Source organism: Nicotiana tabacum, chromosome 22 (assembly GCF_000715075.1).
Source record: "Nicotiana tabacum cultivar K326 chromosome 22, ASM71507v2, whole genome shotgun sequence".
In the NCBI taxonomy this organism is placed as follows: Eukaryota; Viridiplantae; Streptophyta; class Magnoliopsida; order Solanales; family Solanaceae; genus Nicotiana; species Nicotiana tabacum.
This window is the reverse complement of record NC_134101.1, coordinates 16432082-16450945: the sequence shown is the minus strand read 5'-3', so window position 1 is coordinate 16450945 and position 18864 is coordinate 16432082. Positions and strand designations below refer to the sequence as shown.

The 18864-nt window shown below is 36.4% G+C and overlaps 1 protein-coding gene across 1 annotated transcript; it reads left to right on the top strand.

Annotated features, from left to right (window-relative positions):
- Window positions 1–8949: 8949 nt before the first annotated feature.
- LOC107809335 (uncharacterized) lies at window positions 8950–11696 on the top strand. The gene is made up of 2 exons (XM_016633941.2): window positions 8950–9253; window positions 9351–11696. Exon 2 carries the CDS (start codon window positions 9899–9901, stop codon window positions 11162–11164), a length of 1266 nt encoding a protein of 421 aa, XP_016489427.1. The 5' UTR covers window positions 8950–9253; window positions 9351–9898; the 3' UTR covers window positions 11165–11696.
- The last annotated feature ends 7168 nt before the right edge of the window (window positions 11697–18864 follow it).

Here is an 18864-nt window from a genome sequence, read left to right as displayed (position 1 = left end):
TTTCTTTTCTGCCAGTGGGGCGTATGTGTGGAGATTTGATTTCGAATTTGGCTGAGAAATTTGACCTGAGTATCAAGAGAATGATTGCGATCTTAGCGGATAATTTGGGGTATTTTTATGGTTGGCATTGGATGAGCTTGAGAAGAATTTTGTGGCACTGAATACGGTATTATGACAGTAATAGGGTATGGGTATTGTGGATTATGGAGTGTTTTAATCTATGACTTTGAGCCAAGTGAGGGAGCCTGCTATAGACAAATCAATTCATGGGTATGTGTCAAATTTTGTTTGGGTCTAAAGTATACTTGGGAATCAGTGTTGACTTGCAGAGGTGGAGTTCGAAAATGACTCGAATAAGGAAAATTCCTGGTTACGGATTATATTACATAGATGAGTATATGAAAAATCGTGGGATGAGTGAGTTGTTATTGGTGAATAATGTAGTGCGCACGGAGTATGAATTTGATATGTGGTGTTAAAGTAGAGCTACTTCTTTGAGTGTTGTGGTGCTAATGGGCACGTGTCTTTTGGCCCATTTGGGCGGTGCAATTAGATGTGAGCAAAGTGGGTGACTCCCGAGAAAGTTCCAGTGGGTTTGAGAATTATATATAACAATTGAGAATGTTTCCGGACTTATGTATGGATAAAATCTGAGATTTGCGTTTGATGGTGCCTGGACTTGCGAAAATTCTATATGACTATGGATTCTACATTTTTTGTGTAAGGAAGGTAAAAGAACAATTTCAACTTTACATAATGTATTCTCAGAGTGAGTGTTATAGTTGTGGTATTTTTGAAGGTGCTTAAGAAGAATACAGTTGCTTATGGGCCGTAGGGCGTTGTGGTTCTATGCTAAGGTTTGTAGGGTGAGTTATGGTTAAAGATCATGGTATTTTAGCAAGAAGAAGTATCAATCTGAAGACAAATTCGGAAGGGACTCGGAGAAAATAGGACAACTGGGTAGTAGGTTGGATCAGTATGGTAATGGATATGATCGATTCTTTGGGTGCTTATGATGTGGGGGTTTTCTACAGGTGCTTTGTGGCAATACACCTGGACTTGGAGACCTGCGTGGCTTGGTCGAGTTAGAGGAATTTAGTTTTAAGGGCTTGATTATGTACAAATGGATTCCAAATTATTCTTGATGGTTTCTACCGGTGTGGAGAACGTGTTGTGTATTGTGATTTTCTCCTGCAAAGAAGCAAGAGAAAGGTTTCTAACTAAAATGGTATGTAAATTATTGGTGACTCAAAGTTGATAATAAGATTCTTGTGCTTTTCACATGATGACAAGATAGATGTTATGTGTTGTACGAAAGCTAGATTTTCATGTACAAGGTGGCAGTACAGTCTTGAAAAGAAGGTAACGAATGTTGGACAACATGGACGGTTTCAAATAACTAGATGAATACTATCACTACTTGGTGTTATATAAGAAAGGGGCGGACTTCAGAAGGCACATTGTATTTTGACTTACGGATGTATAAATTAGTATTGCGGTACTCACATGGTTGATAAACTGTTGATATTCAAATTTTTTCAAGTGGTACGGAAGAACTTTTAAAGTATTTCTCGTGGGATGATCGTGTATGAGAGAGGTGTTACGCATTCGGGCGGTGGAGGTGGAATCAAATATGGTGATTCGCGTGTTCTATGGATTTGGAGATTGGGAGTTCCCAGGAGTAGATTGTTTCATGGTTGTGGACTGTGAAGTTGTGGCCGGAGCTAGCCAGATGATAAAATGTGTTATGATTCAGTCATTATGGATTTTCGGAGGGATTTTTATCTATTTGTGGGTAACCCGAGTTGATTTGGGGGTCCATAGGTAGGCCTAATTAAGATGTGTATTTTACACCGAGCCGGAATGGTTGGCTCCATATTGCTATTATTGAGGGATGTGTCATTTGGTTGATGTTGAACTTATTCGTGTTCTCAAATGATCTGTGAGTTACTCCTTTATGCTACGAGGAGTTGTGATTCATTGGTTATGTGCACAGATAGTGCGGTTCTATTAGAGCTTTATAGCGGAATTTGAGTGTGATGAGTATTTGGGTATTGCATTATCGATAGCGTAATGGTTATGTCCTTTCAGGTTTTATGTGGTATTTTTGTCATTTGCCTCTCCGTCTTTATTAATTTGGAGCAGGGTGGCTCGGAGTATATAATATGAACCCCGTGTTAGAATTGGGTAATGGTTCTACGATGTATGATAAATTTTCAGCGTTTCGTTGTGGCAGTACTTGTTAACCTGGTGGGGCAGTTCTCTCATTTGAGTCATTTTCCTTGACTAGGTACATTTGAATGTTGCGTATTGGTGCACGGATGGCACAGGTTGTGGCTCCGAGTTATATTGGTGTGGTATGTCTGTGGAACAGTTATGTTTAGTAATATAAGGTCATTGGACCTGGAATGGGTACTATCAGGTTTAATTTTGGTATATTCGGGAGTATAATATTGAAAGTCGGCTCAGAAAGTGATTATGGTTCCGGTTATGGTGAGAGATCTCCATGGCTTGTTGGTCTGATAAAGGGGTTACGAGATTCTGCGTGTTTCTTTTATCATCAATAGTGTACGGAGGTTTTGGGATGAGGTTTGGTTCGATATGGGTTTAATACTAGTATGTGGTTGGTTTTGGAGTAGTCACTGCGATCAGGAATGGTGCTACGAGCATGCGAGTTATGTAATATATTGGTTGATTATATCCGGGGTTATAGTTATAGCTCGATGCAACTTGTTCGGACTTATACGGTGTGTAAATGTAAGATTTGTATCTTAAAAGAAATTCTAAAGGTTGGAAATTAAACTCCAAGGTTTATGGGCTAAGGTTAAATTAATGATTTTCAGTTGTATTGTGTAGTCAAGCCTATGTGGAATAGGGTGACGTGGTTTCACCCCCGGGTACGTGTGTGGTAAGATGGAACAATGATTTGATGGCTTGGAAACAACTCTTGGCACGTTCGAGGACGAACGTATGTTTAAGTGGGGCAGAATGTAACGACCCAACTGGTCGTTTTGAGTATTACAACCCTGTTTCCCCATTTACTGCTCAAATTTTACTTTACAGTTGTTGTGTGAATTGCCGAGGCAATTGGTTCGGGTCCGGTGAGGTTTTGGAATGAATTGGAACACTTAGTTCTAAGATTTAAAACTTAAGTTAAAATAGTGACCGGATGTCACCTTATGTGTAAACGGCCTCGAAATTTAATTATGATGATTCCAATAGCTCCGTATGGTGATTTTGGACTTAAGAGTGTGTCCGAAAAATTATTTGGAGGTCCGTAGTGGAATTAGGCTTGAAATGCCGAAAGATGAATTTTTGAGAAGTTTGACCGGGGGGTTGCCTTTTTGATATCGAGGTCAAAATCTGATTCTGGAAATTTGAATAGGTCCGTAATGTGTAATGTGACTTGTGTGCAAAATTTGAGGTCAATCACACTTGATTTGATAGGTTTCGGCGTCATTTGTAGAATTTGGAAATTTGGAAATTTATTAGGCTTGAATCCGTATGTAGTTCATATTTTTGACGTTGTTAGGTATGATTTGAGGCCTCGAGTAGGTCCGTGTTATGTTATGGGACTTGTTGATATAGTTGGTTGAGGTCCTAGGGGTCTCGGGTGAGTTTCAGATGGTTAACAAATTGATTTTTGAATTTGGAAGACTGCTGGAACCGAAGCCTTCTGGTGTAATCGCACCTGCGGAAAAGTGGTCGCAGGTGCGAGCTCGTAAGTGCCGAGCATGGGTGCGCTGAAGCAAGGTGCGCAAGTGCGGAAAGATCTTCGCAGTTGCGCAATCGCACCTGCACGAGAAGGAGCGCAGATGCGGGCAGAGGGCTGTGAAGCATTGGTCGCAGGTGCGAAGGAAAATTCCGCACCCGCATGAGCGCAGATGCGGACGGATGCGCGCAGAAGCAAAAACTGGGCAGATGAGTGGAGTCCGCAAATGCGACATTTTGCTCGCACAAACGGAGGCGCAGGTGCGCAAATCTTGTTCGCAGATGCGGAAATCGCTGGGGCAGAACCTTAAATTCGAGGGTTTGACATTTTCACCCATTTTTCGGATTTTGGAGCTCGGGTTGGGCGATTTTGGAGAGCAAATTTTCCATACAACTCGGGGTAAGTGTTCTTAACTCCTTTGTGATTATATTCCATGAATTAATTTTCATTTTTGGTGTAAGATTATTGAATCTTCAAGAGAAATAGAAGGAAATTTCTATAATGTCACGAAACGAATTTTTCAAGTTTGAATACCGATTTGGAGTCGGATTTGAGTGAAATTAGTATGGTTGAACTTGTAATTGGATGGGTCTTCGTATTTTATTAGTTTTATCGGATTTTGAAATGTGGGCCCCACGAGTGATTTTTGGGGCGCAATTTCGGATTTTTGAAAAATATTAGTATTTTGATATGGAATTAATTTCTATAAATTGTGTGGACTGAATCAAATTAATTGTGGTAGATTCGAACTATTCGGGAGTTGATACGCGCATAATGGGATTTCTGGAGCATTGTTTATCTTGCTCGGCATTGGATTTGGCTTGTTCGAGGTAAGTAATGATTGAAAATCTAGTCCTGAGGGTATAAAATCCCGGATTTCGTATCATTTTACTATTTTGAAGTGACGCACATGCTAGGTAACGGGTGTGTGGGCGTGCACTATTGGGGATTGTGACTTGGTCAGTCCCGTAGCAACTGTGAAGTTGCATATTTTGTTGAAACTATATAATACTTACATGTTTTAGAAAGAGTTTCTGTAAATTGGGCGGAATGCCATGATTTGGGCCTTGTGCCAGTGCTATTTGGATCCTTAGGGGCCTTTTCTTACTATCCTCTTAATGTTTTCCATTGAAAATCTATACTCAGTCATGGTTATACGTGTTTACTGCATAACTCAGTTTTATGACTCTATTTTGATGCATATAAATGTTGTTTTGGGCCGAATGCCCTGTTTTTACTGAAATGCCCGAGTGGCTTGAGAGGTTTATGACTGAGTGGGGCTGAGGGCCTGATTTGTGAGGATATTTATGGGATCGGGCTGCACGCCGCATCATGTTTGATATAGGCCGAGGGCCTGAGTAATTTATGCCATAATTTGGCTTGATATAGCGCTTGGGCTGAAGGAGCCCCTCCGAAGTCTGTACACACCCCCAGTGAGCGCAGATACCTACTGAGTGCGAGTGCCGAGTGCTGAGTGACTGGGAGGCATGAGTGATTGTGAGGTATGCTCGAGTGGCAAGAGTGATTGTGAGGTATGCTCGAGTGGCACGAGTGACTGTAAGGTTTGCCCGAGGGGCTGTATATGCGTGATGTTCTGCCCGAGGGACTGTTTATGATTTTATCATTAAGTTGCATCGCATTGGCATGCACACATAACATACAAGCATAAAGATGTATTTTTCCTCATGATGTACAACATCACATCATTCATGATTTCTCACATATTTTGACAGATGGGCATAGTGATGCATTTGTTTTACACGGGTTATTCGGAAGGAAAATGAAACATATTATTTATTATTGAAAAGATTTTTGGAGAAATTTATTATTTTCAAACTATTCATATTATTGGAAACTTCGGCAAACTATTTGGGTTTTCACTGATGTATTTGAAAGAAAGAACTACTATTTTTGAAATCATTATTTGGCTGAGTATTTTATCCCTGAGTTACTTCTGGTATTTTTTGCTTTATGTTGTTATGGATTTTTTTGGGCTATTGGTTTTGGACCCGACCTTGGTGGAAGCTCGTCACTACTTTCAACCTACGGCTAGGTTTGTTACTTACCTAGTACATGGGGTCGGTTGTACTGATACTACACTTCTCCATATTTCGCGCAGATGTTGTCTGTTGTTGTTGCTGTGCTCGATGGTTGCGGGATTTGAAGATGTACCTGCGTTCCTATTGTAGCTGCCTCTTGTTCAGAGTAGCCTTAGATTTATAAAAGTTCTGTTTAAGTATTATTCAAACAGACTATGTATTTATTTTATTTCCGCTTTGTATACTCTATTCTTAGAAGCTCATTATTTGTACTACCAGTTCTTGGGGATTGTATAAGATTAAGATCTTTATTCACTTAAATTGCTTTAATAACTATTATTGGAATTGGATAATTGAAAGTTGGCTTACCTAGCGTGTTGGATTAGGTGCCATCACTACTAGTTGGATTTTGGGTTGTGACACTTGGCCTTCGCAAACGCGAAGGCAATTTCCTGGTTAGCATCTTTTCCTTCGCGAACGCGAAGCTTTGCACCTCAAGCCTTCGCGAACGCGTTCACTCTGTCGCGAACGCGAAGCACAAAATGTGCCATCCTCAATTTGCTCTTCGCGTTCGTGGGAGTACCTTTGCGAACGCGAAGAAGAACACACCAGAAGCCTGAAGTGTGCAGAAAACCAAATTTCCTAAGTCCGAAATTATCCTGTAGCCCATCCGAAACTCACACGAGCCCTCGAGGCTTCAAACCAAACATGCACACAAGTCCTAAAACATCATATGAACTTGCTCGCGTGATCAAATCGTCAAACTAACCTAGAACTACGAATCAGACACCAAATCAAATTTTTTTTTTAATAAAACTGTAAAACTTATATTTTTACAACCGGATGTCCAAATCACGTTAAAATCAACTTCGTTTCTCACCAAATTCGGCAGACAAGTCATAAATATTATAGTGGACCTATACCGAGCTCCGGAACTAAAATACGGACCCGGTGTCAATAAATTCAATATTAGTAACTCGAAATTCGATTCCGGGCATACGTCCAAGTCCCAAATCACGATACGGACCTACCGGAACTGTCAAAATACTGATTCGAGTCCGTTTGCTCAAAATGTTGACCAAAGTCAACTCAATTGAGTTTTAAAGCTTTATTTCACATTTTAATCTATTTTTCACATAAAAACTTTTCGGAAAATTATACAGAATGTGCACGCAAGTCGAGGGTCTTAGAACACAGAATTACTTATTAAATTTAAAGATGACATTTTGGGTCATCACATATATCTTTTATTATATTACAAAAAGAAAGTATAGTAGATAAAAATATTAAACAAAGTAATATACTGATAAAAATTTCTATTACCAATGTAAAAATACTAAATATTGGATAAGTATAATAAAACAAATATAGAACAAAAAAGTTATTCAATGACTATACAAGTCTCTTTAATTTAATAGAGCTTTTATTCATTAAAATTCAAACAATATTATTGAAAATATTGGAATAAAAATAAATTAAAAACAGTATTTCGAGAGTAATAAAATATATATCTTCTATTATATTACAAAAAAAGTAGCATACAAAATTTAAATAAAGTAATATGCTAATAAAAGTTTCTATTAACAATGAAATAATACTAAATATGGATAATATAATAAAGAAAAATATAAAACAAAAAAGTTATTCGATGACTATATAAGTCTCTTTAATTTAATAGAGATTTTATTCATTAAAATTCAGATAATATTATTGAGAACAATCTATATATCTATATATTATTAAAATGAGAGGAAAAAGCGCTCTCCTTAAGCCAAGTGGTAGCCTAGAAAAAAGTCATATGGCATAAGTAGATAATAATTAGTTATTTAGCTAATAATCAATTATTGGTTATTATTTTTTGTATTTAAATGTTTATAAAATAATAAAATAAAATATTTTATAATAAAAAAAACAAAAATTAACAAAACAACTGTCCATTCAAATTGGAGGGTAGTTTCAAGTTGTAGTTTTTAAATTATTTTAAATTAAAAAACTAAAATTATGAAAAATAATGCCAATTCAAAATTTATTTGTTTTCCTTAATAATTTTTGTTTTTCTTTTTAAAACTACAAAGTTTATTTATTCAGAAAATATTATTGAGAATAATAGAATAAAATATAAATCATAAAAATATATATCTTCTATTATATTATTAAAAGAAAGTAGCATACAAAAATTTAAATAAAGTAATATGCTAATAAAAGTTTCTATTAACAATAAAATAATACTAAATATGGATAATATAATAAAGAAAAATACAAAACAAAAAAGTTATTCGATGATTATATAAGTCTCTTTAATTTAATAGAGATTTTATTCATTAAAGTTCAGATAATATTATTGAGAATAATAGGATAAAATTTAAAATAAAAAATATTTAAAGAGTACTAAAATATATATCTTCTATTATATTACAAAAGAAAGTATAGTAGACAAAAATATTAAATATGCTAATAAAAATTTCTATTACCAATGTAAAAATACTAAATATTGGATAAGTATAATAAAAAAAATATAGAACAAAAAAGTTATTCAATGACTATACAAGTCTCTTTAATTTAATATAGTTTTTATTCATTAAAATTCAGACCATATTATTGAGAACACTGGAATAAAATAAAAATAAAAATAGTATTTCAAGAGTAATAAAATATATATCTTCTATTATATTACAAAAAAAAGTAGTAGACAAAAATATTAAACAAAGTAATATGCTAATAAAAATTTCTATTAACAATACAATTATATTAAATATTGGATAATATAATAAAGAAAAATACATAACAAAAAATAACTAATTAACTATATAGGTCCCTTTAATTTAATAGAGATTTTAGTCATTAAAATTCAGATAATATTATTGACAACAACAGAATAAAATTTAAAATAAAAAATATTTTAACATTAATAAAATATATTTCTTCTATTATATTATAAAAAGAAAGCGTGCAGATAATTTTTTTTATTATTGGGTATATCATATTGATAAATAAGATGAAATTAAAATATATTAAAGGAATACGATCTAATATGTTCAAACAAGTCCGATCATAATTTAATTTAATTAATATTAATCGCGCTAGTTTAAATAATTTTCAAAGTAGAGGAGTAAATGTGGCCATTTTCTATTTAGGAAAAAATACAACAAAACAAAAAGAAAAAAGAAAAGAAAAACACCACTCTTTTTCTAATCAGACACAAAACGAAAAAAGAGTCCCCGATTCAGAGAGAAGGAAGAAAGGAAGAAAAGAAGAAGAGAGAGAAAGGAAGAAGAGGGAGTAATATCGATCAGAGAAATAAAGAGAGTTTTGGGTTTTTTTTTCCAATTTCTGATTCAAAACTACAAAGCGAAAATCCAAATGCGAAACACAATGTTGTAAGAGCAATGGAAGAAGAAGCTACATGGGGGGTTCCAAGGAACAAATAAGAAGAAGAGTGGTAAAAAGCATTTCTATTTTTTCTGAATCTGAATTTTGAATAAGTTTCAAGAACCTCAATAAGGTTAGCCAATTTACTTACTTCTCTCTGTTTATCAACTCCAATTTTTCTTTACACCTTGTTAGCTAAGTCTTTCTTCTTTCAACCCAATTTTCTGCAGAAATAAATTTGAAGTCCAAGTGGGGAACTTCAGGGTTTGAATTTTAGCAAAAGGTGGTATTTTGGGTCTGTTTTAGTTGAATTATTGGAAATTTGAACTTAATTGAATTGGGAATAAAGCTAAGGGTTTACTTGAGAGTTACAGGGAGGTAGGTATTTGTAATTTGCTGGAAGTGGAGGGTTTCACTGAGTTAAAGTTTTGATTTTGGTTATTGGATTGGAGGTTTCTTGGACTTGGAATTTAAAAATTTATGGGATTGGGATTTTTGGAGGGAGAGTTAGTTGAGAATTTGGATCTCTGGTTTGGAACTCAATCCCTCTTATCTTTAAACTGTTAAAAGTTTGAGTTTTGAGATGGGTTTTGATTCAGCAATGCTGGGATTGGTGCTAGCGGGATTTAATCTTGTTTGTTTTATGGGTTTTTGGAATTATGGCAAAACCCTAATTTAGTGGTGAATTGGGTTCTTACTGTGGCTTCTGTGTGTTTTGAGCAGTGGAAAGTTCAAATTTTTTGCTTTTTTTTTGGTGGACATTTATGTATTGACGGAGATGCAACCGCCAAACCAGCATTCGCGGATTAATCTTTCTGAATTGAAAGCTCAGATAGTGAAGAAACTTGGACCAGAGGGGTCAAAACAGTACTTTTATTACTTAAATAGGCTATTGAACTTGAAGATAAGCAAGGTTGAGTTCAATAAGCTTTGTGTTAGGATCTTTGGGAGAGAAAACATTCCATTGCACAATCAGTTCATTAGTTCTATTCTGAGAAATGCCTGCAGTGCAAAGGTTCCTCCACCAATTAATGAAGGCAGTATTGTGAAGCATGGTGAAGCGGTTGGCAGTAAAGAGCCTGTAGATGATGAATATGACCAAAATGGAGTGCATGTCTCCTCGAACCAGGCGTCAGGTCAACCGAGTTTGTCCAATGGTGATGTGTTGCCATTATCTCCTCGGAAGGCTAGGACAGGATTACGTGATCGTAGGGCTGGGGATCGTCGTAGTGTGCTTGGACCAAATGGAAAGACTAATTTTACTGTTCAACAATCAACGTTGATGGAATCAAGTGACTTCGATGTTATTAAGGAAAATGGGGATTTGCATCCATCTAATGTCAAGGGGTCTATGCAGCATCATCAAGCAATCATGCAGCAAACAGATGATGAAAGGCAGGCGTTCTGTCGAGAAACTGCAAAATTTTCTGCTATAAAGAGATCATTGGAAAATTCAGTATCTTTACAAAACAAAATAGGCCAGCCTAGAGATGATGGGAAAGAGATGCATGCTAGGAGTCAACTCCAAGCTCCCCTTGGGGTTCCGTTTTGCCCTGTTAGTGTAGGTGGAGCGCATAGACCATTACCTTTGGCAACAAGTAGTAGATGTGTTAGCTCTTCTAGTTTTGGTGCTTTGTTGGACAGTGTAACTCTGAGGGAACGCATGGAGCAGATTGCTGCAGAACAGGGCCTTGATGGGGTGGCCATGGATTGTGCCAATCTGTTGAACAATGGTTTAGATTCTTACTTAAAAGGTTTAATCAAATCTTGTCTTCAACTTGTGGGAGCTAGGTCAGGGCACGAACCTACAACAAACAGCACCAAGAAGCAGCAGACCTATATGAAGCTCGTTAATGGTCTAAGACCAGGTCATCATTTTCAGACAAATAGTGGTAGATTGTTAGAAGTTGTGGGTGAACATGCTCCCGATAACCTTGTATCATTGCAAGATTTTAGGGTTGCAATGGAGCTGAATCCGCGGCAACTTGGCGAAGACTGGCCACTGCTGCTGGAGAAAGTGTGTACACATGCAGTTGAGGAATAAGACATGTGCACTTTGATGTCTTCAGGTCAAGCTTGTACCAGTCCTACTGGATCAGCGGGCACAGTTCTTTCCAAGTTTGGTGCAGTCACTGCACTACAGTTTTCTTTACGGCCTTTTGATCCAGTAAACAGCTGTTGAGGTCAAACTTTGTCTCGTTCAAGATGATAGGGACAAGAGCCGGGAATCTTTGTTTGACCTGCTGCAGGGCCTTAATTTTGGCCAGAGGCACCCTGTTCGTTAGCAACCACTGAAAGGGGCTTGAAAAAAGAATTCCCCTGTTGGTTGCCCTGTTGTATCATTAGCTTAATTCCCTCTGGGTATCTGCATTCTCCTGTAATTTACAGTCAGTGAGCAAATTTAGAACAGTTTTGCAGGAATAAATGTGTAGCCTAGTATTTCAGCTGAAAGATGAAAGTTAATGGTGAAAGAGCTGAATGTGTATGTATCTTCAACATCAAAATTGATTGGAACCTCAACATTAACATTACATTTTTTTCAGTAGCTTAATTGAGCTTATAAATTTTTTACTTCGGAATTGAAGTTCATTTGTCTATGGTTGACTTTTGTGCTATCCTCTTACTTTTTTAATTACACCAAAGGACTTCATTATTTGAGCCTTTGTCTCATAACTCACACTGCACAATAGCGTTATAGAAGCTGGGATGCCTCAGTTTGACTTGACTTGCCGTTTGAATTTATTAACTTCTTTGTTCTTCTTGATTGTTAGAAGCACCATGTAACTGATCTTTCGGTTTGCTAATAAATTGTGGGAATTGTGTAAAGTATGCATGTGATGAGCATGTCCGCTGTAGTATATTGCATGACAAAAGGAATTGAAGACAGCTTTGTACTGATAAACTAAAGCATCCAACCTCTGGTTTTCCTAGTTAGTGACAGGAATAGACTTGTTGGATACTTCAATGAGATGCAAGCCTATCTTACTACTAACTGGTAACGGTGTAATAACTTACTCCCTTCGGTCCACTTTAATTGACTTTTTCGTTGTTTTCACACATTTAAGGAATTTATCTTTTAATAGTAATTAACAATGAAATTGACCATTTTAACCTTTACTATCTCTTTAATATCTTCATTGGAAATATACTAGATACTCCAAGACTCTTTACTCCAAGGGCATCTTGGGAAACAAAGTTTAATTCTTTTTTGATATCTGAAAAAATCAAATATTATGGACCACAAGAAAAAGGCCAAAAAATCGATTAAAGTTGACCGGAGGGAGTAGATACTGACTTTATGATATTCCAGATTCCGTATTTGTCCATTTCCTAAAAGGTATTGTATGACTTCAGTTTAAGTTCTTGATTGTGTTATTCTTTTTCTTTCTCACTAAAAATTGGGAAATTTCAGGTCTCACAGGTTATGTTAGACTAAACTCACTTAGTATTAACATTGTATTTCTTATGCTATAGAATTGACCAGTGACAGAAAAGTGTAGTGGGACTAACTGAGTTAGCTGTTGTTTTTGTTGTTATGTTTCAGCCTACTATTTCCTTAATCACATAATTGGTTTTTGTCTCCATGTATTTACCTCTCAAAGGTGCATCATCACTCCTTTATTCAATGCGGTTTGTGTAGTCAGAGAATCTGAACAGGGAGCTAGTCTTAGTAACAAGTTCAAAACATATCCTGAATTGGAGGATTTACCGAATCATATGGAGAAGTAAAGGTGGCAGTGGTAGGTTGAGCGGATGGGGTAAAAAGAAAAACTGATAGGCAAGTAACAAAATAACTTGTGAAAATGAATTAAATGTTGGAATGAAGATGATCTTAGCCCTCTTGCTGGACTATGATTTTTTTTTTTTGGATATGTTCCAGCATCAAGAAGGTGTTGCTGGACTGTTAAACTGTTTCTGGTCAGAGAACAAGTATACTTCCAGAGAAGTGCAACGGTAAGAAGAAAAAAACCTCCCGTTGCTTATATATCTCTTGGCTTTGAAAACCTGAATTATGAGAATTGAACTAATACATAACTTTTCTGGAACTCTAAGTAATTCCTTTTTCACACAGGTACACACATATGTATGCATACAGTACATATATGCATTTGCCTATATAAGAATTCTTGTTCTTTTTCTTAGTCTTGGTCTCTCCGTGTGTTAACTCTTATGTACTTTTCCAAATACAGGCAGGCCTTCCACTTAGATAGATGTGTTGCTAAGCTGTGCACAATATGGATATCAGTAAGTTCACTACACTGCCTGCTAAGTTATCAGCCATTTTTGTTGTGTTTTCTTCTGTTCATCTGCCAGTTAAGGATTTATCTTTTCAAGTCTTTCCATCCTTCCAATAGTTTTGTGGAAGTATAATTGTGTGCTGTAAATATCTTATGCTCCAGTTATCAAGAAGAGGTAATTAAGAAAATGAAGGAGATCTCCTTTTTCAGGTTGCAGGCATTTAAGTATATGATTAGCATTTGTCTTCTTAGAAAAAGAAAAAAATAATTAGCATATATGAACCATCACAAATGGAGCTAAGTAATTTTTAAATATAGGATTTGGTTCTGGACAGTTTTGGCAATTTAAAACATGAATTATTAACAAACAAAGGAAGTGCAATATATTAATACTTGTTTTACCTTCGTAGAATGCCTTTATGCCTCTTACAGAAATGGAGAAGTATGCAAAGATAATGTACGAATGTGTGTAGTATTGTCACTAAGGTAATAGGAAAAACAAATAGATTTTTGCACATAAGCATCAAATAACCCATTGTAAACTAAACTGTTTCGATTGACCTGTTAAGCTATTATGTCACATACCAATCGGTCTCTGTGTCCGTGTGTGTGTATTTCGGGAAATATGACCCACAAATTTGTGACCCGGAGAATATTGAAATAATGTTTTTGAGTTATCAGAATTCACTTGTATAACTTTTAAGATAATGCAAATAAGCACGCTGGATTTCTAATATTATCTCTTGACATGCTAAGGGGCAGTGGTAATTGGAGGCAAGTTGGGTTATTTAGGATCAGGAACAGAATGGTAGCTGAGACAATTTAGGAACTAATGTTGGCGTATGCTGTTTAATAGTTAATCTAGAGTTCGCAGTGGTTTCTGCATGTGGTTGGGGCAGAATTTGGACTTTTGGAGGGTTAGAGGTTTCATTCTGATGGAATCTTGTGAAGAAAAGTAAGGCACATCTGAGTTTGGAGAGAATCTTGTGTTTTTTGCAGTATAAGGCAAGAATCTGAGGATGAACTGGGATATTATATTTTATTCTTCAAATGGAATTTAGAAGTTTAGAGTCTATTCTGCAAAGATCTCTGTTTCGATTTGGATGTGAAGGTAGCATCTAATGTAAATGTTATTCCTAAAGAACAATTTGAGGTTTGTAGCCAGCACTAATTCGTTCCCTGGGTGGGAGTAGAGGCTTCACCAATTTTGGTTGTCTGTTCAGTTTCATTTTCTTTTTGGTTCAGTTCAATCTCATAATTATTTGGTTATGTATAGTTATCTTCCCTCTAACCAACCTTCAAAGAGAACAAGAAGAGAGGTGGGCTGGTGGGAGGAATGAAAAGAGAAGTCTGTACTCTGTAGGACATATCTGGTTGGCTACTTCTCTTTGGGAGCAAGGAAGTACGGAATCACTTGCGTCCTCCAATACCTATAATTTTTGCTTCTATCTCCAAGAATGGGTTCAACAGAAGTACTTAAGACACTTCTCTATCTCTAATTTTCACCCTTTTATTGATTCAATGACCTTTGCAGCATGAGAAGGAACTAGTTTGCATCTGAGACAACATTTTTTAGCGTACAAGTGTTGGACTCAATGTGGTGTCCAATGGGGCAAGTACATGGATATTTATCGGCTATGTAATATCATTAAAAGATTGACAGACACTTGGCACTGACATAATTAGGAAAAGGCATCATTAAATCACATTGCCTACCAATCCATGCTCTCCACATTAATTTAACTCCCCCTCCCCCAGCCAAAAATATAGCAAATAATCTTCTATTAATCTTCTTTACAGCTTTACTTAGAGATGCTTGATGAGGGTTGGCTTCCTTTTCATGTTCTTCTGGAATTAGATGCCTCTTTTATGGATTAAGTATTTCAATTTACACCTTGCGGCCTACATGGAGGAAATGGAGAAAGACAACTAGTTTTGTGAATAAGCATGATAGTATTTTGTGGTAGGCTGACAGATTGATGGTTGGTGTAAATTGTAAAATAGTCAATTCTGATGAAGCCTCTGAATAATGGAAATAGAGCGGCTTGATTGACCCTTGGGATTGAATCAGGCTAGGGATTTCCCTCATAAAAGACTAAAAACTCGTTACGTCGAAAATAGTCGAGGGATGGATGCTAAGCACATAGCTGTTCCCAAATAGTGCGGGTGGGAGTGTAGGTGAGTTCTATAGAAGAGGAAAATATCTGCCACCCCCATATGAGTTATTTTTCTGATTGCAATTGTTTCATAATTCATAGTAGCAATAGTGCATTCAAGTGCTTGAGTATACCATCCTTATTGTGTGATTGTTTGACATGACATCTTTTCGGTATGTCGATCCATAACTTGATGTAGTCTGAATACCACAAGAGAATGCCATACTCTGATACTTGATAAGTATTTGGCCAAGTTCTTACTGCTCTTTTTGGGTGGATGAGGAAGTGGCGTGCTGCCAATAATTGGTGGGCTGAATTTGTCGAATTGCCATTTTGCTAATATAAGCCAATAGAAAAGTAGTTGCTGCAGTCTGTATTTCGTGACAACACTTGGTCTTGGGATAGTGTTTTTAATAGAAGGAAACTCAACTTTCCTCCTGATATAGGTTATTCTTGTTCTTCATTAAGTAGTTCAGTCTACTTCACAAAATCAGATAAATGGTTTGCAATTACTTATTGGTCGGTCGGACGGAGGGATCAGGCCATGCCATTTTTACTATTCATGTTGCCATGCTTAATCTTTTTTATATACACATTGTTTGCCTTTTTGCATGTAATCTAGAGAAATTCTCGTTGCTATTGCAGCCCAGTGATGAGTGAACGAGGGCTTTTCAGGAACAACCTTGCTTTTTAGTAAAGCCATCCTTCTACTGTTCCAGCATTGCACAGTCTTACCTTCCCAATTCTAATTTGCTATGATCACTTTAATTTACCTTTCACCAGATATAAAATTCCATGTAAGTATATTATAAAAAACCCACGAAAATTTTCATCAAGTCCTATAGTTAACCCATATTTTCCTTTTTTTCTTAATACGGATATCCCGCATTTTGATTTTTAACAATCATATAGCTGGTTCTCTCATCCTACTCATTCAAGAAGGTCCAAGTTGGGCAATGACACGTTGTTTACTTGGTTTGATGTTTAAAAGGTTTGAATTACTCTTCTATCAGTAAATCTCTAGGTTAAAGGTGGCTTGGCATTTGTTTGGAGCATACCAGCTGGGAGCCCTTTATCTTTTAGCTAGTACTCTTGAATATCTCAGGTCGATGGTACTTGAACCTTCAACATTTTAATTAGATTTAATCAGCACTTTTCTCTGATTTACCTCTGACTTATAAGGGAGCACAGCCCATCAGAATAATGCTTTGCATATAAAGGAATCACTTTTTTAGTTGTGTATGGCTTGCTTATGTTGGATGGTAACATAAAATGGGTATAAGAGAATTAGAGATAAAGTGTAGCATGTAGAGTACCCTTCTCTTCCACCACTACCTCCAAGGAGCACATACAAACTATACCTTATTCGCAACTGGTATCAAGTTTCAACAGCGGCAGGACAGAGCCTACTTTGACATTTGTTGCATTGTTAACGGCTTTAAAATTATGCAGCAATTACGAATCTTATGTGGATCCCTTGTGATGTTGATGAACAGTAATGGTGAATCATATGAATATATATGCTTTATCACTGTCTACAATTGGTTAGTGGGTGCTAAGAGACTGGGAAGGGGGAGGTACGCGTAAGAGTGATGTTGAAATAGTTTCCTGGATTGCATCCCAAATCGGCTCCGTCTTGCCTTTATGGATCTGGGTTTTGCATGAAACTCAGAAGTTTATTAGCATAGGTGATGCTTTACCCTCGATTATCTGCTTTATTCTCTTGATGTGGTTACTTTTATTTTATAAGTCAGCTAAATTTTGATTAAATTAGGTTTCCGAAACATTTCAGATATAGCTTGGTCTTTGAAAAACATTTCTCGCAAATATTTCCAAAACCCTAAGCCTGGCCATATCCAGGTTTTAGAATTATTTGTCTTGTATAACCCAAACACAATTTCTTCAAGACTTACCCGGAAACATTTTGATCAACAATTTTCCAAGACCTAAACCAAACTCAACATATGCGAAAAAACTTTTCCAGAAACTAAACAAAAACCAACTCAGAGCGATAAACATTTGATGGAGGAAGCACAATTGGAGCCCTACAGGAATCTGTTTTTGTCAAGTTAGTGCCCTTATATGCTGCTTGAACAATTACTTTTTGGTGATCAGCACTGGAGCATGTAGAAAAGCATTACAAATTTATTGGTCCTAAGTATACCTTAATTGCCTTTGTTTAATAACCAGGGGAATCTAGGTATGGTTTCAATAGTTTCAGGCCTTCTCTATTATGAGATCTTAAGTGATTGAATGCTTAGACAGTTTTGGTCAAACTCCAAACCCTTGATTGTTATTACTTTCTTCCTTTGTTGCTAGATTTTCTTATATGACTGAATGATTAAATAATATTACTGTACTATCCTGTTTCTCAAAATGTCTACTATTGTTATTACTTTCTTCCTTTGTTGCTAGATTTTCTTATATGACTGAATGATTAAATAATATTACTGTACTATCCTGTTTCTCAAAATATCTACTATCATTTTAGAAATGCACGCGAAAGAATGCAGACTACATTAAGTAACACTTTCCGTGGTATTACGCTGAAACCAAATTACTAATTAATGGAGCTTCACTAGGATGTTTAATAGCTGAACACATTGTATCATTATTTGTTGCTAATCCTGAGCTTCATTCCTGTAGAAGCAACTAAAGGGCTGCATGTTTTTTGCTGTAGCATCTCTACAGCGCACTGTATGCATTTGGAAAGAAAAAGTATTTGGAGTTTTGAAGTTTCCCATGACTTCAGCCCTGCGGTGGATGCTAAAGCTTTCGGATGAATGCATGGTATAGACGCAAAACCAATGTTTTTTGGTTGCATTTACCTTCAGCCCTCTGGTGGATCATAAAGCTCTTGGACCGATGCATGGTACAGAGGCCGAATCAACCTGTTATTTTGCATTCATTTTATAGAGGGGTGTGAGAGCATTATGATGTGAAGTATTTTTTCTTTCATTCTTTTTCCGTGGTTTGAACTACGGACATGACAGCATTCAAGTTTATCAGCACTGTGTCACTGGTGGCATGACTACCACAAGTGATACAGGTTTTGTCAAAGAAATTGAGCTCTTGACAGTTTTTCTTTTCTTTGGTCCTGTTACATAACAGGATTGTGTTATGTTACAGGTTACACCATTGTTGCACCTATGCTGGCCTTATCACTGAAGTGGATAGCCATACTCCATACTATACGCAATCGACCTTCCAGTGGTGAGTTATTTATGGTCCATCTAAGGAATAATACGCTACACATTAGCATGCAATATGATTTGGTTCTTTTTTCAGAATTCACCTTGTTGATGGGGCTGTTTCGATAACATCGCCTCCAATTTATTGGAACGGTGTCC

Coding starts and splice junctions, on each gene's coding strand:
- LOC107809335 (XM_016633941.2), top strand. CDS start 9,899: ATGCAACCGCCAAACCAGCATTCGCGGATTAATCTTTCTGAATTGAAA.